This window comes from Simochromis diagramma, unplaced genomic scaffold, assembly GCF_900408965.1.
Source record: "Simochromis diagramma unplaced genomic scaffold, fSimDia1.1 OVJJ01000362.1, whole genome shotgun sequence".
NCBI classification, from domain to species: domain Eukaryota; kingdom Metazoa; phylum Chordata; class Actinopteri; order Cichliformes; family Cichlidae; genus Simochromis; species Simochromis diagramma.
Window position 1 is genome coordinate 236,315 of NW_024386815.1, and position 26,580 is coordinate 262,894.

The 26,580-nt window shown below is 41.4% G+C and overlaps 1 protein-coding gene across 3 annotated transcripts in view; it reads right to left on the minus strand.

The window, feature by feature from the left end:
• Positions 1-26,580, minus strand: part of hoga1 (4-hydroxy-2-oxoglutarate aldolase 1) — a 62,288-nt gene that overhangs the window by 20,922 nt on the left and 14,786 nt on the right. Inside the window, exons 6-8 of one of the 3 annotated variants that reach the window (XR_005695181.1) lie at positions 19,866-19,999; positions 15,777-15,885; positions 14,741-14,842 (exon numbers count right to left, since the gene is read on the minus strand). Coding sequence is in view for 2 of the 3 variants with exons in the window: in XM_040027161.1 (XP_039883095.1) it covers positions 14,693-14,842; positions 19,866-19,999 (284 nt within the window). In the remaining variant the exon portion in view is untranslated. Of the gene's footprint in view, positions 1-12,816; positions 14,843-15,776; positions 15,886-19,865; positions 20,000-26,580 lie in introns of those variants that run through there. The other 2 variants (XM_040027161.1, XM_040027162.1) reach the window with 2 other exon arrangements.

Below are 26,580 nucleotides of genomic sequence, written 5' to 3' on the forward strand. Positions count from 1 at the left end.
GCTACGAGCCCAACACGGAACCCAAAGTATTAGCCAGAGGTCTCCTTACCACGGTTCGGAGCCGCGGACCTGGCCGAGGTAACAAGAGAGTGCAAACATGTTGAGGGATTGGCTGTGTTAGTTCAGTGAGAGATTTATTTGGAAAGAAAACAGTTTTCACTTACAGTCAAAAGCTTATTTTGTTAAATACAAACAAAATTGTAGCAAAAGTGCTGCCACGTGTCTGGCCAGAAAGAGCTGTTTATTTGGTAGTTGAATGAAACTACTGTACTATACTGCTGTCTTCTGCTCGTCAAATATATTTCATTGTAATGTTGACAAATGAAACTGAAACTGAAAGGCTTCAGATAGCTGAGAGTGAGAAAAAAATTCCGTTCATGTTTGCAATTTTGTCTTGTTACACAATATTTGGAATTAAATAAAACAAACAAAACACTACATTTTAGGAAATATTAGTGGGTGTTTTCGTGTTTGTTTTTTGTACTACTTGGACACTAAAGTGGCCTCCAATGAGATGACGGTGCCAGAAGTGGCCTGCAGCTCATTTGAGTTTGAGACCCCTGCTCTACTGTGCAGTAGAAAAAATACATGATTTTGTGGGTCAATGACACAGGAGGAAAAATAAGACTCCTTGTAACTAGAAACCCAGTTGCACCCATTCAATCACAAACTAATGGCAAAATGTCTTCGTCATTCAGTTTTATCACTGTGTTGACACAACAAGGTCACTTTGACTTTGAAGATGGAAAAGTGTTTGCAAACCTGGTACGGGTCTTTGAAGTAACCATTTGAAAGGCAACAAGATCACAACTTCATTGCAGGTGGTTGCAAGACTTTTATTCGTTCTGCAGTTTCTACCAACTGCTTTCCCTAGTCTGACTGTAGTATAAGCCTTGGCTTCCTTTTTCACATCCAGAAGCTATGCTGATGTTTTATATACAGTCTGTGAGTGTTGCATAGATGTCTACTGACAACAAATGGACCTTCTGTATTTTTATTTTCCAGTATGGTGTAAAAAGTAGTACATGCCTTAACGCTGATGATGAGCATACTTTATGCAAAGGGCAACAAGATGTTGTAAGATTTTTGACATTAACATTACAAAATGTGCAAAGAAACACACATACTGGGCTTTTGTGCAGAAGTATTCTACAAGTACTATACATTAAAATTCCCCCAAATTCAAAGAGTCTGAGCCTCACATTCATTTCATTCCCTACATGATGAAATCAAGTCTTTATTACAGTTCCCCCTCAGGCTAGTCATCACAGCACGTCTTGATTTTAAGACCAGGACACATTAATTTTATGGTGATATTTTCACATTCAACATGCCGCCGCCTTCTCCCTGCAGGTGCTTTCAGGCACAAGAAACAAGAAAAACCGGAGTGGAGCAGATTGCAGTAGGGTGAGACGGAGGGAGTTGCATGTGTAAATGCTGGAGAGGAGGAATAACACTTGGGCTTAGCTAAAACACCAGAGGAGAGGAGAGGATGTAGGGGGTGGGAGTACCAAGGGACATGAAGACATGATATACATATTCAACATCCATCAAGGAAAAAAAATCCATACACTGATGGTCAGATAGATGTAATCCATCTCTAGTAGGTTCTAGCAGTAATCTGCGACAAATAGCCTTTTTTTTTTTTGTTTTTTTCAGTCCTGAAGAAGGTGCTTGAACTTGGGCATTCAGACTAAATGCACAGTGTAGGTGGAGATTGATAGGGAGAGACAGCAGAGCCTATCCTCTCCAGAAGGTGAGTGCTATTCCAATGAATTAAAATTCCAACACACACTATTGCTGCTTTGAATTCTGATTTCTGGAATTTCTGTTTTTACGCTCATGATGCTATCCTGTATGCCACTGGTCCCACTCCAATCTACTTTCTACAGATTACATGCTATTTTTAGCCACCAATGGTTAACTTAAAGCTTATTTTAAACTCCACAAATGCTGAAATATGCATTTCACATGAATATAATCACTGAAGTAGGTTAAGTCTTAAAGCAGCATAAATCAATATAAAAACATGGTTCAATAGTAGAAATTCCTGGTGAAGTCATTTTTGACTCCGCACTTAAAAACGAACTGTGCAGAATAAGATTTCTGCTGCTAGAGGTTCCTCATTCAAACCAACAGTAAAAGCATACTTTAAGATAAAACTAGGATCATGTTGTTATCACCACTGTTGCCTAGTAAAAGTTACCGAGTCAGGCTGAAATCACATCAATGCACATTAATTCTGGTAATGATCAGGTTGCATATTCACGTAAAGACGTTGCTTTCTAATCAAACAATTGCAACACAATGTTAATTGCTAATATGAACCAACTGTTCATATAGCTCCTGTAGCCTACAATATGTATCAAATTCAATAATAGGGAGGGCCAGAGCTCTTATGATCAAACAATCTTTTTTTACATAATATAAATTGATTATTCATCCATCCATCCATTCGCTTCCGCTTATCCTTTTCAGGGTCGCGGGGAGCGCTGGAGCCTATCCCAGCTGTCATAGGGCGAGAGGTGGGGTACACCCTGGACAGGTCGCCAGTCTGTCGCAGGGCCAACACACAGAGACAGACAACCATTCGCACTCACTTTCACTCGCACATTCACACCTAGTGGCAATTTGGATTATCCAATTAACCTATCCCCACAAGTTGCATGTCTTTGGACAGTGGGAGGAAGCCGGAGTACCCGGAGGGAACCCACGCAAACACGGGGAGAACATGCAAACTCCACACAGAAAGACCCCGGCCTGATGGTGGAATTGAACTCAGGACCTTCTTGCTGTGCGGCAACAGTGCTAACCACCATGCCACCGTGCTGCCAATTGATTATTCAAATTATCCATTATCCATTGCCGAAGCTGCTGCATTGAGCTGCGGCCGCAAGGTGGTTGGTGCCTGCCGTGGTGGTAATCCCCGAACCAAATGGTGGACACCAGAGGTGAAGGGAGCCACCAGGCTGAAGAAGGAGTCCTATCGGGCTTGGTTAGCCTGTGGGACTCCAGAGGCAGCCGACAGGTATCGACAGGCCAAGCGGAATGCGGCTCGGGCAGTGGCTGAAGCAAAAACTCGGGTGTGGGAGGAGTTCGGAGAGGCCATGGAAAAAGACTTTCGGACTGCCTCGAAGAGATTCTGGCAAACAGTCAGGCGTCTCAGGAGGGGAAAGCGGTGCTCTACCTGCACTGTGTATAGTGCTGGTGGAGCGCTGCTGACGTCGACTGAGAAAATTGTCAGGCGGTGGAAGGAATACTTCGAGGACCTCCTTAATCCCACTGACACGTCTTCCGAGGAGGAAGCAGAGTCTGGGGATGAGGGGAATGACCCGCCAATTTCCCGGGGTGAGGTCACTGAGGCAGTTAAACAACTCCTTGGTGGCAGAGCCCCTGGTGTTGATGAGGTCCGCCCCGAGTTCCTGAAGGCTCTGGACGTTGTAGGGCTGTCCTGGTTGACACGCCTCTGCAATGCTGCGTGGAGATCAGGGGCAGTACCCGTGGACTGGCAGACCGGGGTGGTGGTCCCCATCTTTAAGAAGGGGGACCGGAGGGTGTGTTCCAACTACAGGGGGATCACACTCCTCAGCCTCCCTGGGAAAGTCTATGCCAGGGTGCTGGAAAGGAGAGTTCATCCGCTAGTCGAACCTCGGATACAGGAGGAACAATGCGGCTTTCGTCCTGGTCGCGGAACACTGAACCAGCTCTTTATCCTCTCAAGGATACTTGAGGGTGCATGGGAGTTTGCCCAACCAGTCTACATGTGTTTTGTGGACTTGGAGAAGGCATTCGACCGTGTCCCTCGATGTGTCCTGTGGGAGGTGTTGCGGGAGTATGGGGTGTCTGGCCCGTTGCTACGGGCCATTCGATCCCTATACAACCGTTGCAAGAGCTTGGTTCGCATTGCCGGCAATAAGTCGGACTCGTTCCCGGTGGGTGATGGGCTCCGCCAGGGCTGCCCTTTGTCTCCGGTTCTGTTCATAATTTTTATGGACAGGATTTCTAGGCGCAGCCAAGTGGCGGAGGCCTTTCGCTTTGGTGGCCTCAGAATCTCATCTCTGATTTTTGCGGATGATGTGGTTCTGTTGGCTTCATCGGGTGAGGGCCTCCAGCTTGCACTGGAATGGTTCGCAGCCGAGTGTGAAGCAGCGGGAATGAGGATCAGCACCTCCAAATCTGAGGCCATGGTTCTCAGCCGGAAAAGGGTGGAGTGCCCACTCCGGGTCGGGGATGAGTTCCTGCCCCAAGTGGAGGAGTTCAAGTATCTCGGGGTCTTGTTCGCGAGTGATGGGAGAAGGGAGCCGGAGATCGACAGACGGATTGGGGCTGCAGCTGCAGTAATGCAGACGCTGCACCGGTCCGTCGTGGTGAAGAGGGAGCTGAGTGTAACTATCCTTTGAAGCACCGCTCCTCTAAAACAGCAATAAGGATCATTATTAGGTTATCTACATTATTATGTAGATATCAAAATAACTTAAAGCAAAAATTGGGAAACGTGAAGTCCGAAGTCTTCATATTAAGGACCATCAGTCAAACAATACTGTTCGGTCTGGGTCTAAACAGAGCGTGTTGTGTGTGACGTCTTCTTTTGCGCATACGGGCCGCTTTGAGCGTTCACACTAGAGCGTGTTTGCTGTCGCATTTTATTTGTAGTGTGAACGAGCAGACAAAAAAATCGGATTTGATCAAAAAATCGGAATTGAGCATTAAGACCTGCAGTGTGAACGTAGCCATAGTGACTGGTGGTTACAACATGGTTGCAAACCATCTCTATGCTTTTGTGACTGGGGGGCTTAAAGAGACTGTTCCAGTGAGTACATTTTCTTTGAAGCCTGATCTTCACTGGAAATGTTAGCATCCCATTTTATATAGCAGTGAATTACGGATGTTAGTTGGTAATGAAGCTAGCAAGCCAGGCAAGCGTTAGCCGATAGCTCGTGCCCGGTAATCCAGAAAGCCCCCAAAACCAAATGGTAGTACGATAGCCCAGAAACTAAGGACAGTCTTACTTTTATATAGAGTTTATGGTCTGAAGGAATATTGCCCCTGTACTTGCCAAACAGTTACTTCCACCGTGTTTACAAAGCCTGCTGGAGAGCAGGCAGCATAGATCAGGCTTCTAGAGCCCACTGTACAGATAACAGTGTTCATCACATTTTGTTCCAAAATGTATGCATGAATGTATGTGTGAATCAAAGCTATACAACATTGTCCATAAAATAAAACTTCATTAGTTAAGTTTACAGGTAAGCAGAAGTTTTAACTTTTATTTTATTTTTTTTATAGCACATCAAAAAAAAGTTCCAGTTTTGCTTTTTAATGAGGTTAATTCATAATCTTGCCACAAAAATGCTGGCTGTTCAAAGCTTTCGAGCAATCAGTGCTGCTTTTTTGTTCCTCTGCTGAGGACGGTCTCCATTTGAGGCAAAGAAATAGGTCATGCAGCTGCTCAATTATGCTTAATTTTAGATCTACAACGCCCAGTTTAACTAGTTATTAATCAGGTTGTCGCTACCTTTGTCACTCTCTGAAGCTCCCTTATTGTACCAACCTCCAGCTGCCAATCCCAATTAGGACTGAAATCTCACTGTGAAACTAGCTATGTATATCTTTGTCAGACTAATCAAACTTATTTTTTTGTTTTTAAATCTTTGTGACTTTAAATACTATTTCTACTTATTACCAGGCATGTCAACCATTACCTTTCCATTTATTCCACTCTGTACCTTTTGTCTGGACCTTCACATGCTCGTAATCTTTGAGCTCCATCCATCTGGTTCACAAATTCCCCCCCACTTCTCTGTCTCTTTCTCTCATCTTCCCCCTCATGCTGCCCTTCCTTTCGTCCTTTTTTTGTGTAGTAGTGATGTGGCTCAGAAACAGGGAGTCAAAGAGTGGTGAGCTGGGACCTCATTATAAAAATGTTCAGAGATTTATACTTCAACTTAGTCTTTAGATAATTCCTGACTGTGTGCTTCATGTTCCAATTCTAAAAGATACTGAGCATAAAAAAACCTTAAACGAGCTCTAGGGGCCCCATTTGTAACTTTGGTTTGATCTAAAACTCTCACATTGATGTCAGACACCTTATAATTAGTAAGGTAGACTACAATTAATACAAAGTCACTTCTTAATCTTAACTAACACAAGAAGAGCCACGTTTACTTTTGTCCAATTTAGACACAAATTATAGAACATTGCATGTAGCAATTAATGTCTCACACATTTAATTGATAATTCCTGCAAAGTTCACGACAGACCAGCTTTTTATTTTTATTCTGGTTAGAAGCGAGGCACACTGTAATGCCACCCTGCAGAGTCTCTGCTGGTTTAAACAGCTGTTCTTTATTTGTCAAAAAGCTCTCTTCAAAAGTAAAAATTCATTATTCTTTTAATGCTACCTGCTCTGTGAGACTCTTCAAAATGAAGATAAAATACAAAAGTTCTTTATATTCCTCGATGAGCTGACAAAAATGATTCAAACAGGATCAAATAGTGCAATTGTTGGGGATGGGATTTAGTGGCAGGATCAATCAGCACTGGGCCCTTTCAAGAATATTACAGTTGCAGAATGCTGCATGAATGAAAATCAACTACTACAGTGAAGAAACCAGCTCACTGGTGTTTTTTAAAAGCCTCTGTACATGAATGAAGCTCTGTGGTTATCCAGAGAGTACGAACAATAGTAAGATCAGAAATTTCATGGGGCAGAAAAACTGTGACTACATAAACGCTACTTGTTAACCAGACAAATACATGTTGAGCTGCTTTGCCTACATATTGTGCGCTGATATACAGTGGCTTGCACAACTATTCGGCTCCCTTGAACTGTCCCACATTTTGTCACATTACAGCCACAAACATGAATCAATTTTATTGGAATTCCATGTGAAACACCAACACAAAGTGGTGCACACGTGAGAAGTGGAACGAAAATCATACAGGATTCCAAACATATTTTATAAATAAATAACCACCTTTTGCTGCAATTACAGCTGCCAGTCTTTTAGGGTTTGTCACTACCAGCTTTGCACATTTAGAGACTGAAATTCTTGCCCATTCTTCTTTGCAAAACAGCTCCAGCTCAGTGAGATTAGATGGACAGTGTTTGTGAACAGCAGTTTTCAGATCTTGCCACAGATTCTCGATTGGATTTAGATCTGGACTTTGACTGGGCCATTCTAACACATGGATATGTTTTGTTTTGAACCATCCCATTGTTGCCCTGGCTTTATGTTCAGGGTCGTTGTCCTGCTGGAAGGTGAACCTCCGCCCCAGTCTCAAGTCTTTTGCAGACTCCAAGAGGTTTTCTTCTAAGATTGCCCTGTATTTGGCTCCATCCATCATCCCATCAACTCTGACCAGCTTCATTCACCATTTCTGAATGATCGCTTGAACAGTGCTCCGTGGGATGTTCAAGGCTTGGGAAATCTTTTTGTAGCCTAAACCTGCTTTAAATTTCTCAATAACCTTTTCCCTTAGGGGTGGGTTTTGATAATCGATTTATCGATTAAAATCGATTCTGGCTTGTATAACGTGATATGGATTCATTAAAATCCTGAATCGATTTTTTAATATAAATGTATTTTGCCCAAAACGCCAGAATCTCAGGTTAAACCTCACAAAATTTCAACAACCACCAAACAGCTAAAACAGTAAATGAGAGCAGGAACACGGATTCTGCACAAAGACGTAAAAACAAAGCGCGGACCCGCCGACGGATCAGAATCAGTAAGATGTTGCCTTTCTCACCCGACGGCACGGACACGGTCGGGGGTGAAAGCCGACAGCTCGCTGATTCTGATGTTTCGGCGGCTCCGCGCTTTGTGTTCACGCCCTTTTGGCGCTGATTCTAAAGCTGTTAGTTTGATCTCTCTCCAAACAATATTGACCGAACCAGCAGCAAAAGAAGATCCAAACTACGCTTCACATAAACATCGTCATGAATTCCCTCTGACTTTTACTGTTTTGCTTCCAACACGATGAAATCACACGTCATGCACAGCTCTCTCTCTCTCTCTCTCTCTCTGTACTTCAACACCAGTTTTCCCGTCTAAAAATCTGTTTTCTACATTATTCGCTTGCTTGTTATGCACAAGTCTACCGTTGTTTACAGCGCCGTTGGCCGCTGTTTTTTTTCCTTTTACTTACTTCCGAAAAGAAAACCTAATTTCTGCCGTTCAATAGGCTTCTGAACAAATTTAAACTTTTTAAAATTGTGCAAAATGCAGCCGTGTCTCTAATAAAACCGCTGTAACTTCAGAGGTAATGTTCTTAAGTTGATTAATGGTTTTCTTTTGTTTTTGATGTACTGCAGAATATTTTTATAAAATCCCGGGCCAGGAAAGATCACCTTCTGTGTTTTATCTTCAGCTACTTTGACACAAAGGCATCTGCTGTGATGCTCACACCTTTGATAAAGACTTACGAGTGTCAGCTTCCTTTTTATAGATACAAAAATATGTAAATTATCTGAATTATAATATTTCTGACTGTCTGAGGCAAAATTTCCCAGATTCAAATCGAATTGAATCGAATTGAATCGAATTGAATCAAATCATGGATCAAATCGATTCGGGACCTTGTGAATCGGAATCGAATCGATTCTAGAAATCAGTGATGATACCCAGCCATATTATCCCTGACCTCTCTGGTGTGTTCTCTGGACTTCATGGTGTTGTTGCTCCCAATATTCTCTTAGACAACCTCTGAGGCCGTCACAGAGCAGCTGTATTTGTACTGACATTAGATTACACACAGGTGCACTCTATTTAGTCATTGGCACTCATCAGGCAATGTCTATGGGCAACTGACTGCACTCAGACCAAAGGGGGCTGAATAATTACGCACACCCCACTTTGCAGTTATTTATTTGTAAAAAATGTTTGGAATCATGTTTGAATTTCGTTCCACTTCTCACGTGTGCACCACTTTGTGTTGGTCTTTAACGTGGAATTCCAATAAAATTGATTCATGTTTGTGGCTGTAATGTGACAAAATGTGGGAAAGTTCAAGGGGGCTGAATACTTTTGCAAACCACTGTAATTAACCATGGCGGTAGGCTGTAACTGAGTTTTTCCTCTTACACAACGAAGCTCACAAAACGGTGTGGAAGGCCAAAATTAAGAGCAAAAGATATTTCATATTTAGCCATCTTAACTGTGCCACGCTCTCGGGAAGAGGGAGAAGGAGGGAGAGCTGCGTGAGTCAGGCAGTAGCTAATCACAGGGGAAGGAAGAAGAGAGGATGGGGGAGGAGAGAAAGATGGGAAAGGAAAAAAAAGGGGATGGGAGGGATCGGGGAACCTTTTAAGTTTGGTTTTAATCTGTGGCACGACCAGGATGGGGGATAATGGAGAAGGAAAGGAGCACAGAAGGAGAGAGGGATTGGGCTGTACATGCAACACTACGCAGAGAGGTCACCACACTGCCTGGGGGGGCTGGGATGCAGAGAGGAGAGAGGGAAGAGAAAGAAAAGTGAGGGCAGGGTCGAGAGAGGAAAGGAGGGGGAGACAGATGACAGATCGTCAGGTGTGGAGGGATGATGATGTGCAGAGAAGGCAGCGGGGGGAGAGAGAGCGTATTTGTTGGGAGATTTCGTTGCGATGACCTCGCCGTGTCATCGTCACGCTCCTCCGGGTGATGCTGTGCCTCTTTTGCTGACTCGCCACTTGCTCACCCCAGGAGCAGGAGTGAGATAGAGGCCAGTCCCCCCTCCTACTTGTTGCCCACTGGGAGCACAGACATCACCCGAACCATATCAAAGGGATGCCCTTGACAGTGCAGAAGCAGCGGTGGGGCGTGTCGCCTCCATGTGGTCACTTAGAGCCACTGCACCTCACAGAATGATAAAGGAAACCAATTACCAAAAGGTTTTTGAAATAAGTGAAGACAACACTTCAAAATGTTATGATGACACTTAGCGTGAATGCTTAAATTATACTGAGGCTTCAGACCTCAGGGGTCAACAGTTAAGAACACAGCTGATTAAACATTAGGACACTTTTCCTCTGGTGTCTGAAAGGACTGAAAGGTACCACAGCAACAAGAGACATACAGGAATAAGTATTTAAGGATCCTATTGAAGATTTTCCGTTATTTAGTTCTTTGGCAAAAATCTTCAGTAACAAGACCGCCCTTGGAAAGAGGTTAAACACAGATGAAATAAAAAGAAGAAACCTCATATTATCAGAAATCCTTGAGCAGGTTTATTAATATGAACTCATTAGTTGAATGTTTTTCAAACTCTGCAGGATCAGAGCCTTAAATCGCTTTCATGAACTTAAAAAAACACACAAAAAAACTGTTGACTTGTGTTTTGAATAGACCTTATTTTATAGAAGGCCACTGTTAACTTACCATGTAAAAGCCCCACTAACTACTGTATTATTATTATTATTATTATTATTATTATTATTATTATTATTACTACTGTAATTTTTGTGTTTCAGGCTGGTTCCATTAGCTGGATGAAAAGAGGTCACTCATAGTAGCAAAAACAAAAGATTATTATCAACTCTGTAGCTCTGCTTTTTTTTGCCTCTTTTAGCTCACACTGTTGTTTCTGTGGAGCGCGGGTCAGGCTTCGCTGTGCTCTCGTCAACTTTGACTGCAGCACTGGGCAGCAGAGTTCAGCTTAAAAGCTGCGATAAACTAATAAGGAAACACTTAGTAATTGGCACAGCGCAACATGTTGACAGCACATTTGTAAAACTTGCACTAACAGGGTATTCCCATGTTATTTTCTCTAATACCATCTATTATGGTTATTAATCATTTAAGCACAGTTTCTGGATATGAGTGCTAATTAATTAGTATTCACGTGATATAACATCTGATTTTTACTTCGCAAAAAGAAAATGAGAGAAAAATAAAAGCAGTGACAGTATCAGTCAAATTCATAATTGTGTGTGTGTCTTGGTTTTGGGTAATTAGAGTCAAAATACAAGCACCTGGAGGTAACCATGGCTGCAAAAAGAAGCACACAAAAAAGAACAGTTGCATAATATTATCGCTGCTGATGCTGTAGCTTTGCTTCATCTTTATTCATTTCAAAATATCAGTTATCGTTATCATCATGACACTTTTAAAAGGATAACTTATTTCCTGTTACTGTGATAATGCTGGGCTTTGATTGCAGCGCTGTCTCTGGTGAAGGGGAAATGATGTGCACTTACAGAGGAAATCATTTCTTTAAACTTTGGCAGTTCTTAAAGAGTTTTATAATGTGTTTGTTATTCACCCACTGACTCACAAAAATTCATACACCCTCATATGTATGGCAAGGTGCTGGCTTGTCATTGGGAGAAACTTGGGGTTCTTTGTATTATATATCAAACTCCTCTTTTGTCTTCGGTACCGAAGATAAACTTATAAACTTGTTTTTCAAGGAAATGTGACCTCATATAAAACTGCACTTATCTTGGTACATAGCAGAGCAATATCAAGGGTGGATGCATGTCTGGGTATCAGATTGCAGAAGCTTTGCCTCCAAAAGTATGTAGTTGCACTGGCTTATATTATATTTCCCCTTCATCCTCCGGATCAAACAAGCAGGTGAGGAAAAGTTTAGGCAGAGGCCAACTATCCCTCACAGCTTCAAGTCACAGTGACTTTTTAGACTCACTTTTTACACAAGTCCTTGAATACTTTGTTTAACAGTGACTAAAGGTCTTATAATTGAATGTAAAATTGACACAAAAAAGTGTGTATTGCAGCAAAGAAAGCAGGCCCCTGAAAACCAAGGTGACACTAAAGTACACTTTTATTCACAAAATCTGGATTTTTATCTTTCACTCCTGCCACGAAGAAAGAATTTGTTATAAGGCCATGTACTCTAAAGGAAATTACTTTCTGCAGTCTTACAGACAAGGCACACGTAGTCACTGAACATTCTCGTATTACACAAAAAAATGTCACATGTCATTATGCGGAGACATTCTCCCAAATAAAGGACACGGTGTCTTCAATAGCTCTGAATGCTTCCAATATTTGACAAAGCCAAATAATCACAGTAACAAAGGTCTGTCACAGTGAAGCAGTGTATTTTCAAAAAAAAACTTCAAAGTTTCTCAAACAGTGAAAATTTTCAGACCAAGGGTTAAACATTACTTATAAACTAAACCTGTGCTTGTAAGACAGATGTCCTTAAAACTGAGTGGCAGGTGATTTAATCAAAACTGTTTATACTCAGAGCTTTCCATCTGTACTGTGTCCTTGTCGCACAGGAACAGAAGAAAACACAACATATCCTCCTTTTTTTATGGTCCTGTAAGTATTTCTGAAAATATCTCCTGCTAAGAAAGGTGCTAATTGGACTCATGGTAAGATAAAAGCAAAAAAGTGCTATGTGAAAAAGCCAAAGGCTCTCATTGCCATGGCTACCTGCTACACGGCTTTAATTACAGTAATTATGGTTTTTAACTTTTTCACATCAAAGAGCGCTCTGGTATTCTGCAGCAAACTGTGACCATGACCTGCAGCTCTGCCTCCCACTGAACTCTAGCTGATCTCAGGTCTTTCTGAAAACATTTATCAAATCTATATTTGAGATGAGGAACTTTTCTTTGGCTTTTTGGTGGCCAGACCTAATCTCAGACATGCATGAACACATCATTCAGTGCTGTCTGGCCAAGGAAGGGCACGGGGCACATTTGCTCTAGAACGCCTGTTTGTTTTTTCTAATATTAGATAAATATCAGCACAGGAAATGAGTGAAAAAACAGTATGGGCATCATTCCCCAGTGAGATATTTTATACACACACACAAACACACTGAACATACATGACTGATTTAAATAAGAGCAAAATGATGTGATAGTTTTTCTGTTCCAAATTTTTTATTTTTCAAAGACCTTGGGAGGCTTCAGTGTTATTCAGCCTGAGGTTACAAGTGGCATGGCTGTACTTTTAGTTTCCATACAATAGCTCTACAGAGGTATTCTGAATAATAAGACATCTCCTGAGGTCAAAGCATGCCAAAGCTGTGCTGTAATTACATGACAATTACCTTTAGGTTACAGGGCATCTTAAACTAATGAGGCTGATGCATACAAATGACTTTCTGCCATTGCAGTAGGTGCAAATGTCCAAAGTATAAAATGCATGCCCTGTGAGACCACCGTATTTCTAATGACAAAACAGACAACACTGTGATTAAATAACTCATATTTACTCCACTGTCAGGTGATTTCCATTTACTGTCTACTGCTGTGAGACTACAAATTCTGTATTTTTACACATCCACTAACGATTAGACAAAGTAATTGTTTCCTAAGTTACACATGAGTCTTGACTAAAGAGTTCCAGGTCCAAGTCCCACATTTCAAAGCTTAAGTCAAACAGGTCATGATCTGCCAAATGCATTACACGCCAATTATACACAAATCTACTTTTTACACTAGGCTGAAAAGCCACTCCTCGCTATGAACCAATCCAGGTTAGTTATTGGTATCTTGGGAACATTAAGACAATGGCTGACATATTTCCTATTTCAATTTAATACGTAAAGATTTGAAGGGATCCATAAGTTGCATCGAGCGACCCCTGGCAGGATTTTCATGGAAATATTTTTTGTGCAACAACTCTAACAAATGGACAAAAAACAAATCAAAGTAATCACAAAACCTCCTTGAAAGAAGAAAAATAACAGTTACAGGCTAAAATATGAGGGTATTATTTTTCCCTGTGTAAGGCTGAGGTTAAGAAGCACTTGATAAAAAGTGTCCCTAGTTTGGAATCTCTTATTACGTCCACTTGTCCTCTTGCTTTAGTGGAACAAAATATGAAAATAAATAACTGATCACATGATAAAAACAACAGGAAAGATCAGCAGCCTGTCACTGGCTTCTTATTCTGGTTTGTGTACATTGTCACACTTGTAGTGTTTTAATGTATAAACACCTTAAAGTGGTGGCTTGCACTGCCAGAGGCACTTTTCTTCCTGAGTCTGATTGGCTTCTGCTGGCTTGATCCATTACCTGTAATGTCAGCTGCTACATGTTTTATGGTGTAGATTTAAAGACTATATAACTTTGTGTACATATATATGTACACAAAGTCTGGCAAAGTAAACCACGGGGGGACCACCACGACAATGTTTGTTACAACAAACCTAAGAAGACACTTAAATCAACCTCAGCCAGTTGAACATTTTACAGAAGCTAACAAAGCTCAGTATCAGCCAGAAGCTAGCAGCCTCAGTATTAGTAATGGCCCAAAATAGTTGAAATAATTGAAAAATTGTTTTGTTATACAATATATTCTGCACCTGCTATTACGTGGAAAGTTAAAATATGTCAGGGACACGCGGGTGTGCAGCAACTCGTTTTCAGTTAATCAGTCGCAGTACTGGTCGCAGAGCACTTGGAGAAAAATTGGAATTGGCCAAGAAAATTTCTGTCAGTCCAGGTCAAAGAAAAAGAAGAACAAAAACCAAATAGAACTTTGAAGTTGGATTAATTTATTTACACATTTATTTTAATGTTTTGGGGGAGTTTTTTTTGCAGGTTTTTGGATTTGGCTCAATAAATATCAACAGTGGACAGAACTGAATATTTATTTATTTATTTATTTATTTATTTATTTTCATGGGCAGCTGTGTTTTCCCTTCATGATATAATTACACCAACAGCTAATAGGTCCACACATAGTGACCTCGCTCACACATGCACTCTCGCTCCGCCTAGGTCACTTTACAGCCACCCATTGGAGGAGAAGTCCCGCCTCAGTTGCTGACTCTCGGCCTCTGTGAGCGGCTGAAGAGGTGATCGACAGGAGCCACCGTGGAAACCAAACCACTCCATCGCCTGCTTCAGAGCGGGAACTCCCAGTTTCCTAGTCACCTAGCAACACAGAGCTTTAATCAGTCTTCATATACAGTCAGGTCCCTAAATATTGGGACATCAACACAATTCTAACATTTTTGGCTCCATACACCACCACAATGGATTCCAAATGAAACGGATGAGATTTGCTTTAACTGTAGACTGTCAGCTTTTATTTGAGGGTATTTACATCCAAATCAGGTGTACGGTGGACAGTGACAATTACAACAGTTTGCAAATGCGCCTCCCACTTCTTAAGGGACCAAAAGTAATGGGACAATTGGCTTCTCAGCTGTTCCATGGCCAGGTGTGTGTTATTCCCTCATTACCCCAATTACAATGAGCTGAAAAAAGGTCCAGTGTTAATTTCAAGTGTGCTGTTTGCATTTGGAACCTGTTGCTGTCAACTGCTAAGATGAGCTACCTAGAGCTGTCACTATCAGTGAAGCAAGCCATCATTAGGCTGAGAAAACAAAACAAACCCATCAGAGAGATAGCAAAAACATTAGGCGTGGCCAAAACAACTGTTTGGAACATTTTCAAAAAGAAGGAACGCACTGGTGAGCTCAGCAACACCAAAAGACCCAGAAGACCACGGAAAACAACTGTGGTGGATGACTGAAGAATCCTTTCCCTGGTGAAGAAAACACCCTTCACAACAGTTGGCCAGATCAAGAACACTCTCCAGGAGGTTGGTGTATGTGTGTCAAAGTCAACAATCAAGAGAAGACTCCACCAGTGTGAATACAGAGGGTTCACCACAAGATGTAAACCTGGTGAGCCCCAAAAACAGGAAGGCCAGATTAGAGTTTGCCAAACGACATCTAAAAAGTCTTCACAGTTCTGGAACAACATCCTATGGACAGATGAGACCAAGATCAACGTACCAGAGTGATGGGAAGAGAAGAGTATGGAGACGGAAAGGAACTGCTCATGATCCTAAGCATATCACCTCATCAGGAACTGAAGACAGTTGCGGTAGAGGTCTGGCAGAGTATCACCAGGGATGAAACCCAGCATCTGGTGATGTCTATGTGTTCCAGACTTCAGGCTGTGATTGACTGTAAAGGATTTGCAACCAAGTATTAAAAAAAGAAAGTTTGATTTATGGTTCTTATTCTGTCCCATTACTTTTGGTCCCTTAAGAAGTGGGAGGCGCATATGCAAACTGTTGTAACTCCTACACCGTTCACCTGATTTGGATGTAAATACCCTCAAATAAAAGCTGACAGTCTGCAGTTAAAGCACATCTCGTTCATTTCAATTGGAATCCATTGTGGTGGTGTATGGAGCCAAAAATGTTAGAATTGTGTCGATGTCCCAATATTTATGGACCTGACTGTATATCCCATACGGATGATGTTGTGCTTTGCAAAGCTTTAAACTTAGACATTTTCCCTATTTGTGACTTATATTTGACGGCTGAAATTCACCTGTACCACATGCCACTTCATACTGTAGTGAAGATGGAGTTTTATGATTTAGACTGTAGAGCAGTGACATTTACCACCACATTTACCTTAATGCACACTTACAGAGCCTGAGACATGCTCAACAGCACCTGCCTTCAATTCAGAACAAATCAGAGTGACATACAGTGCAAAACTGACATTTAACCTGATGCTACAAAGATATATATATGTATATAAATATACATGGCGCAAAGCCAAGTTAAAGCTAAGTGTACCTGCCTCGAGTCACGGCTAGCAGGTTATTACAGAACACAATGGTTAATAATTCCTGTGCTTTGTGGCAATTACATCACTTATTTTTGCACAAAATCATTTGCTACTTTACTGACTGAGATACTTTCATGGCTTATGTAAGCCAGCCAGTGTTTCTGTTCAGATATCATTTTTCTGGCAAGAAGAGTAGCAAGCTAAGGTTAGCCAGCTAGTTAAGTTAGCTGTACCATTTGTGTCCCTGGAAAAATCCTCAGCAGTTTTTTACTCCATCATGTCCAGTTATAACAGCGATTACAAGAGGTACAAGCTGGCTTTCGCAGAAGCAGTTAATGCACTAAACAGATCTTTACCCTGCGAATGATCATCAAACAAAACCTTGAATTACAAGAGCACAAGGCTCTCTTTACCATTGCTCTTGCTGCTGCATCTGCACGGAAAATGCCACAACAGATTTCCACAAGATTGAAACTGGAATACCACAGGGTTGTGTTTCTCACCTTTTCTATTCCTCTTCACTACTGATTTTGTTATAAGGAGGTGAGTCAACTGTTGGATTGCTTTGTAGAGAAGCTAAACATGTTGTAGACCTCAACCAGATCAGAGGACTACAGACTGGGTAGTGCATATACAGATTCTCATTCATATCAACCAAAGGCAGGTAGAAGAGGTGAACAAGTTCTAGTACTCTGGAATCTATTCACTGCTGATAGTATGGTTGACTAGACTGTCATCAGCTAAGTGGACAAAGCCGTAAGTATACTATAATGACTTGAACTGATCTGTGCATCTGCCTCTCTAAACTCAGCTACAAAAATATGTCTTTTCAATTCAGTAGCTGTGCCCACTGTCCTGTATGCATGAGAAGCATGGAGAGCAATGGAAATTATTTCCCAAAACCTCAACAAACTGCAACAACACAGCCTGCAAAGGATTTTTAAGATCTCTTACTCGGACTGAGTTACCACACTGACACCATTACTTAGTGATTTCAATTAGAAGGACACATCCTTCACCTATGGTGGCTTGCAAAAGTATTCGCCCCCCTTGAATCTTCCCACATTTTGTCACATTACAGTCACAAACATGAATCAATTTTATTGGAATTCCACGTAAAAGACCAATATAAAGTGGTGCACACGTGAGAAGTGGAACAAAAATCCTACATGATTCCAAACATTTTTTACAAATAAATAACTGCAAAGTGGGGTGTGCGTAATTATTCAGCCCCCTTTGGTCTGAGTGCAGTCAGTTGCCCATAGACATTGCCTGATGAGTGCTAATGACTAAACAGAGAGCACCTGTGTGTAATCTAATGTCAGTACAAATACAGCTGCTCTGTGACGGCCTCAGAGGTTGTCTAAGAGAATACTGGGAGCAACAACACCATGAAGTCCAAAGAACACACCAGACAGGTCAGGGATAAGGTTGTTGAGAAATTTAAAGCAGGCGTAGGCTGCAAAAAGATTTCCTAAGCCTTGAACATCCCACGGAGCACCGTTCAAGCGATCATTCAGAAATGGAAGGAGTATGGCACAACTGTAAACCTACCAAGACAAGGCCGTCCACCTAAACTCACAGACCGAACAAGGAGAGCGCTGATCAGAAATACAGCCAAGAGGCCCATGGTGACTCTGGACGAGCTGCAGAGATCTACAGCTCAGGTGGGGGAATCTGTCCATAGGACAACTATTAGTCGTGCACTGCACAAAGTTGGCCTTTATGGAAGAGTGGCAAGAAGAAAGCCATTGTTAACAGAAAACCATAAGAAGTCCCATTTACAGTTTGCCACAAGCCATGTGGGGGACACAGCAAACATGTGGAAGAAGGTGCTCTGGTCAGATGAGACCAACATGGAACTTTTTGGCCAAAATGCAAAACGCTCTGTGTGGAAAACTAACACTGCACATCACTCTGAACACACCTGGGGGTGCTTCTCTTCAGCAGGGACAGGGAAGCTGGTCAGAGTTGATGGGAAGATGGATGGAGCCAAATACAGGGCAATCTTGGAAGAAAACCTCTTGGAGTCTGCAAAAGACTTGAGACTGAGGCGGAGGTTCACCTTCCAGCAGGACAACGACCCGTTGTCGACAGCAGAACATAAAGCCAGGGCAACAATGGAATGGTTTAAAACAAAACATATCCATGTGTTAGACTGGCCCAAAGTCCAGATCTAAATCCAATCGAGAATCTGTGGCAAGATCTGAAAACTGCTGTTCACAAACACTGTTCATCTAATCTGACTGAACTGGAGCTGTTTTGCAAAGAAGAATGGGCAAAGATTTCAGTCTCTAGATGTGCAAAGCTGGTAGAGACAAACCCTAAAAGACTGGCAGCTGTAATTGCAGCAAAAGGTGGTTCTACAAAGTATTGACTCAGGGGGCTGAATAATTACGCACACCCCACTTTGCAGTTATTTATTTGTAAAAAATGTTTGGAATCATGTTTGATGTTCGTTCCACTTCTCACGTGTGCACCACTTTGTGTTGGTGTTTCACCTGGAATTCCAATAAAATTGATTCATGTTTGTAATGGTAAAATGGTAAATGGCCTGTATTTGTATAGCGCTTTACACATCCAGTCATCCACCCATTCACACACACACACACATTCACACACTGGTGATCGCAAGCTACATTGTAGCCACAGCCACCCTGGGGCGCACTGAGAGAGGTGAGGCTGCCGAACACTGGCGCCACCGGGCCCTCTGACCACCACCAGTAGGCAACGGGTGAAGTGTCTGTAATGTGACAAAATGTGGGAAAATTCGAGGGGGCCGAATACTTTTGCAAGCCACTGCATCTCCTGAACAATTTGCAAAGACCACCATGACCATGACATAAGAAAGGCCAACCAAAAGATCATTTGAGGTGGATGTTCACTGACGATCTGAACATTGTTGGCATCAGCTGGTTTGAATGACCGTATTAGTTGGTGATCATAAGCTGCCCTGTGTGCTAACAGGCGTAAGACGAACCAAAGGTAAGGCTAAGGTTAACTTTAAGCAGCTTATGCCGTCAGTGTCTGTTGTTTATAAAAAAAACCCCAAAAACAAAAGAATCATTTGTGTCTGAGAATGAGCGGGCTTTTTTCCCTGAGTGCACTGGACTTTGTTCAGTTCTTAGTTCATAGAGGAAGTAACATTTGTTTTGAGTTTAACATCAGATAATCTATAAATACAGCAGAGAAAAAAAAAAATCAGGTTTGTCTTCTTGGCCCAGAGTGCAATCAGTAAGAGTATTTCAGGCAGAACAGTTTTACCTCTAAGAAATGTGACTAAACCTCCAGTCTGGCACCATTTGTGGGAGTTCATGTCTGCGGTGGATAAAAGCGTGCAATGAGCAGCAGATGGTACTCACAGCGGCATTGGGCTCGATAAGGCGCTGCTGCAGGACTCTGGCTTCCTCCCAACACCCGGACACACACAGACGCTCCAACTCACATAGCTCCTGGCCCAGCACATTAGCCAGCGCACACACTCCACCGATAGCACCTAGAGACACAAATCAAAGACCGATGAGAGTTCAAGTTTCACTGGAAAAGGCATAAATGTATATATATGTATTTTTTTTTCTTCCATTCATCTCTTTTTTTAGGAACTGTTATGCAAGGAGATATCTTTTTAACCCTTTGAGTTTAAATACTCTTAGTTTGTAAAATCCTCATCTATAAAGAGGGAAGAAACCAGAATAGTTTTTGCCAGATACAACTTCCTGTTTGCAATTATGACAAAAATCAAAGAAAAGCAGATCTGCCAACTTCCAGTAGTTTTATCATATCAGACCTTTTTTTTTTTTGCAGTAGTTACAGAGTAAAGTCTGAAGTGTGACAGGATTATTAGAAGGGAGAAAAAATAATCTCCAACACGAAATTGATATTTTTTAGATATTTCCCTCTTTTTCTCTTTGACTACTTGATACTTTCAGTGCAACCATTTTTCATTAATAGTCTAGAAGCAACATTCTTTTTTGGGGGGCGCTAGTTCAGACCTCAGAAAACACTAAGGCCATAATGATGTCTTTAGCTGCAAGCATAATCCTTAAAGGTTGTCAACAATAGGCACTTCAGATTTCTGCAAACTAACCTGATGTAGGAGTGAGATGGTATGCTTGTTGTTAAACTACATTTAAGGCAGAGGTTTGACACGTTTTGTGTGTGGAGTCACTCGGTGCAGCGTTTAGTCCGCATATAAAGCAATTTGCTCGTCTCCGTGTTGCTGACGGTTGATGACTGATGGCTAGTGGACAGTCTGGGCTCTGACTGTGAAGGTAAAGCTCTAATAAATATTTAGCACCCAATCAGTTGTGAGCCAGTGTTCTCCATCACCACATCGCCGCGTGTCTCTTTCGGTTTCCCCTTCAGAGGGTTTTAAATATTAAATATAGCATCTGTGGGTAGAATTTAGTGTTCAAAGAAATGGAAATGAACAAACCCAACATTCAGTATATAAACTTTAATATATCACTGTCCTGATTGTATAGCTGTCCTGATTTTCCATTCCAATTGTATGTCAGTACAAGGCAATGATCACTTTAGAGATGGTTGTCTGACTTTTCTGTTTTCATTAGTTGTTTTTTTCCCCCACACAGATAACCCAGGCAACAACTGTGTGTCTAGTATCGCTGTTGGCTGCTGACAGACAGGCAAGCAGGCCTGTGAGGGGAAGCTTCTCCACCGAAGGACTGAAGGCTAAACTGATGCAGACTAAGTCACAGTGAAAACGATCCACAATGAAATGTGCGTTTCACACTAATTAAAATTTACTATAATAAAGTCACCATTTCAATTAATGTTTAAATACATATAATATACTGTATTAAATTGTAAGAACAGTGTTTTTCTTATTCATGCAGATTATCCTTTACTGATTTTTGACCTGTAAATCTAAAAAAACTCTTCCACCTTAGTGCTCTCCATTCTTTAGCACGGCGCTCTATCAAGCTAGAGAGGGTTCAGCAATCAAGGCTAGATGGTGGGGAAAGTGTTTGCTGAAGCTAAAAAAGAAGGTTAAATCTTCATAATTGGAGCTGGATCCTTTTTTTATTACTTGTGCTAAGGTAATATTTTTAATGAGGATTCAAACTCAGTTGAACAATGTAGTGGTTTCACTTTATATCTCTATAGCTAAAAGTCAGCAGAATTAGAAACTATGGCCAGCAGAGCATATAATATGTTTGCATGCAACCTGTGCATGGAGGATTTAGATGTGAGCAGTCCTGTCTCTTTAAAGTTTAAAACTGACCGACATGCTTCTTTGTTAGGGTTACTGACAGAATTCATTTGGACAAAAAAAATAAATTGTGTGGAGACTTTCTCATATAACTCGTTCTGTGTTTCCTTCATCACTTTCACGCACACGTTTACTCACAAGACAAATTCTGTATATATGACAACATGTCAAGGACCAAAGATCAGAGAACCGTCGGAGAGAGGGAGTGTGTGTGTGTGTCTGTGTATTAGTGTGTTTGACGGGGCTGGTAGTGGGAGAACATGACTCATTAGGTTCTTGAGCATCTTGAGCATCATACTGATGCCCATTCCCAGGTGTGTTATCTAATCCGAGCTTACAGTACACTGTACGTGGCCAGCATATGAAAAAGGTAGAAGGTACTTTACTTGATATTGCTGCTGCTTTACAATTTAGTGAAGCTTATGTGCCTCTCCACTGGGTGAGAAAACTCCAAACTGATTTTTTTTAAATAGTTGTGTCAAAAAAAATGATGAGGCAGAGAGTAACTAGTAACGTTGTTGTTGTTGTTTGTTGTTTTTTTGCACACAGCTAAGATATAAATAAGAAGATACCACGGGGCTGGTGTCTTGAATGTTGGATGCAGATAACCCTTCTGTGCTTTCAGGCTCTTTGATCCTGAAGAAATATGGATTTAGGCTCAACAACTTGTGAGAAATATAGACATGATTGCATGGTTCCTTGAGTTTCCTGTGTTTGCTTGCTGTGCTGTCCAGGGTTATTTTTCAGAAACTGGCTTTGAGCAGCCTTACACGGAGGGAAAGGTGAGAGTCATGAAAGTCAGATATAAAGTTTAACGTGAAAGCTGAAGCATAAAATAAAAACTCATCTCAATGTGGCTTTACATAGAAACACTGTGTCCCCTACTGGACAGTGTAACAATGAGACATTTTCAATTTCAATTATTTCAGTTTTTAAATATCTGAAATCTTTTCTGCCTTCTGCCTCTGATGATCCAATCAGATTCCAGCTGATTTGTTCCTACTCTTGCTAACAATGGCACAGTTACTCGAGTCCTGATTGGTTGGTTCATGTGAAACGCAGCTTACGAGTCAAATACACAAGCCTGTGCCTTTTACTGTTTTCTAGGGGCAATTTGTCATTTTGTGTTATTAGTGAAACAACTGTAATTTTCACAACTCTAAAACATACTGTGGGCTATTAAGCAGAAGGTAGCGAATGCCTCTGGGGCCCATTGTCGAATGTTTGTGAAAGTAGATTTGGAACACTTAGAATCTGGACACACAATAAAATGGTTGGCATTTTACTGTGTAAGTACTACACACAAAGCAGCTGTTACATCCATCATTTGGTGAGATCGGTTAGAAAAGCAACACTGACAAGCAACATTTCTCACAGTTGTTTTGTGTTTCTGTATGAATTCAGTGTTTTAGTTCATTGCTACCATCTGCTTTAAGCCAAAGTGTTACAATACAATATTATTGATTATATTAACTATCTGTAATTTGCAGCTGGGTTAACTGTTACATATACAGTGACTTGCAAAAGTATTCGGCCCCCTTGAACTTTCCCACATTTTGTCACATTACAGCCACAAACATGAATCAATTTTATTGGAATTCCACATTAAAGACCAATAATGAGCAATAATAACAGTGTGCAATACACATACGCTTATTCTTCTTCTTTTTTTATTACTAAGTTTATTACTGTGTTGTGTTGTTGTGATGTGTCATATCGTGTCGTGTTGTGTTATATGTAGTGCCGACGTAGGACAGTTTCCCAATCTCATTGTACTATTGTACTATGTATGACTGTGCAATGACAATAAAGAGTTATCTTATCTTATCTTAATACAAAGTGGTGTACACGTGAGAAGTGGAACGAAAATCAAACATGATTCCAAACATTTTTTACAAATAAATAACTGCAAAGTGGGGTGTGCGTAATTATTCAGCCCCCTTTGGTCTGAGTGCAGTCAGTTGCCCATAGACATTGCCTGATGAGTGCTAATGACTAAATAGAGTGCACCTATGTGCAATCTAATGTCAGTACAAGTACAGCTGCTCTGTGACGGCCTCAGAGGTTGTCTAAGAGAATATTGGGAGCAACAACACCATGAAGGGATAAAGTTACTGAGAAATTTAAAGCAGGCTTGGGCTACACAAAGATTTCCTAAGCCTTGAACATCCCACGGAGCACTGTTCAAGTGATCATTCAGAAATGGAAGGAGTATGGCACAACTGTAAACATACCAAGACGAGGCCGTCCACCTAAACTCACAGACCGAACAAGGAGAACGCTGATCAGAAATGCAGCCAAGAGGCCCATGGTGACTCTGGACGAGCTGCAGAGATCTACAGCTCAGGTGGGGGAATCTGTCCATAGGACAACTATTAGTCGTGCACTGCACAAAGTTGGCCTTTATGGAAGAGTGGCAAGAAGAAAGCCATTGTTAACAGAAAACCATAAGAAGTCCCGTTTACAGTTTGCCACAAGCCATGTGGGGGACACAGCAAACATGTGGAAGAAGCTGCTCTGGTCAGATGAGACCAACATGGAACTTTTTGGCCAAAATGCAAAACGCTCTGTGTGGCGGAAAACTAACACTGCACATCACTCTGAACACACCATCCCCACTGTCTGATATGGTGGTGGCAGCATCATGCTCTGGGGGTGCTTCTCTTCAGCAGGGACAGGGAAGCTGGTCAGAGTTGATGGGAAGATGGATGGAGCCAAATACAGGGCAATCTTGGAAGAAAACCTCTCGGAGTCTGCAAAAGACTTGAGACTGGGGCGGAGGTTCACCTTCCAGCTGGACAACGACCCTGAACATAAAGCCAGGGCAACAATGGAAAGGTTTAAAACAAAACATATCCATGTGTTAGAATGGCCCAGTCAAAGTCCAGATCTAAATCCAATCGAGAATCTGTGGCAAAATCTGAAAACTGCTGTTCACAAACGCTGTTCATCTAATCTGACTGAGCTGGAGCTGTTTTGCAAAGAAGAATGGGCAAAGATTTTAGTCTGTAGATGTGCAAAGCTGGTAGAGACAAACCCTAAAAGACTGGCAGCTGTAATTGCAGCAAAAGGTGGTTCTACAAAGTATTGACTCAGGGGGCTGAATAATTACGCACACCCCACTTTGCAGTTATTTATTTGTAAAAAATGTTTGGAATCATGTTTGATGTTCGTTCCACTTCTCACGTGTGCACCACTTTGTGTTGGTCTTTCACGTGGAATTCAATAAAATTGATTCATGTTTGTGGCTGTAATGTGACAAAATGTGTTCATGGGGGCCGAATACTTTTGCAAGCCACTGTATAATGAATCATGCAGCCTTTCTCCCCTGCCTGTCAGATGTGTTGCATCCAGATGCTCTAAGAGACCTAGCTTCGCCTCTCATTCCTCTCCCTTTCCTTTGTGCGATAGCCTCCTTTTCTCTGTGGGCTTGAATGGTTGTGTATTTGTGTTTGCCCGTCCTCTTTCCAGGTCTGTGGTAGTAAGGAGCTTGTGTGCCTCAGACCTGCTTATCAGGAAGTTGCTCCACATATGGCATCTCATCTTATTTTTGTGATTTGCCGTAATCATTATTGACCACTTATTTATGGTCCTCTACAACAGTTTTAAACGTCTTCCTGTGTTGTAATCGACACAAACTATTCAAATTCTGTGTGGCTGTGCAGCTGTATGCTGAGGGAGGGCAGAAAAGTGCAGCTGTACTAGCTGGAAAGTAGAATAAATCAATTAGAAATCAATAACAAGTGTTAAATAAGGACTTGTTATTGTGTGTAACAGGTGTGTAACAGGACAAATAACAAGGACATCCCATTTTAAGCCATTACTGTGTGATTTAGGAATTTATTGTATGAGCATGTTTAGGACGTATGGCGTCGGCACTGTAATTCCAGGACAATCAGGGAGACAGGGCGAGCTCCCTTTGATCTGTCTTGAATTTGAGCAGCATATTTCTAAAAAGCAGGAATGAGTGGAAGGACCTCTGAGAATCCACACATCAGTCATTAATCTGATGATGCAGTAGACTTCATGCTCTCATCTGTAGCGGGTGAGTGTGCACCTCAAAGACACTTGTACAGCATGCTGCTGATAGCCCTCTCTCCCGCTCACTCTGCAAGGCATCCAGTACCTACCTGCCTCTCTGCACAATATGTTAGACAAGTCCCTGGAGTAATGCACGGTCAAAGGGAAGATGGATGCGAGAGACAAAATGAAACAGAGCTACTGCTAAATACTGAAGTACTAGCTAAAATATGCACAAGTGATTTTGTATTGTTGCAGCTTCTGTGTATTTTCAGTGTCTGTTTGTGTTGGCTCATTCTTATTAAAAAGGATAGGTTAACTGTTTTGTATTTGTCTCCCGTTGTATTAGCGTGTGGTCTAATTGCTGCACAATTTCCCTTGTGGGATTAATAAAGTTCTATCTATCGGTGTTTTTGAGGTTACGCCTCTACAAACCTAGAAAACTCTGACTAAGACAGGTTTGTATGTCTCTCACAAATATAAATTACTTTCTTCCCTGAAAAACACAATTGGCAAATTTCATCCACAGAAGAGTCACGATGTCGTAGAGAAGATAATTCTGGTTTTAAAAAAAACATGAAATGTGTTAAAAACACATAAAACGATGAGAAATGTTCTTTTTCGCACATCTCTTCAATCATTTTTAATTCATTTTCTAAAAATCTTTCCTACCACTTTCTTAACACATGCTACCATCCTATGTAACACAATATTATTTCATATGCTGTAACAAAATCTCAGAAATGGATACTTTTACCGACTAACCAATAATCTGATATAGCAACAGTCCTAAAAAGAAAAAAACACATATAGAGTAAATCTAA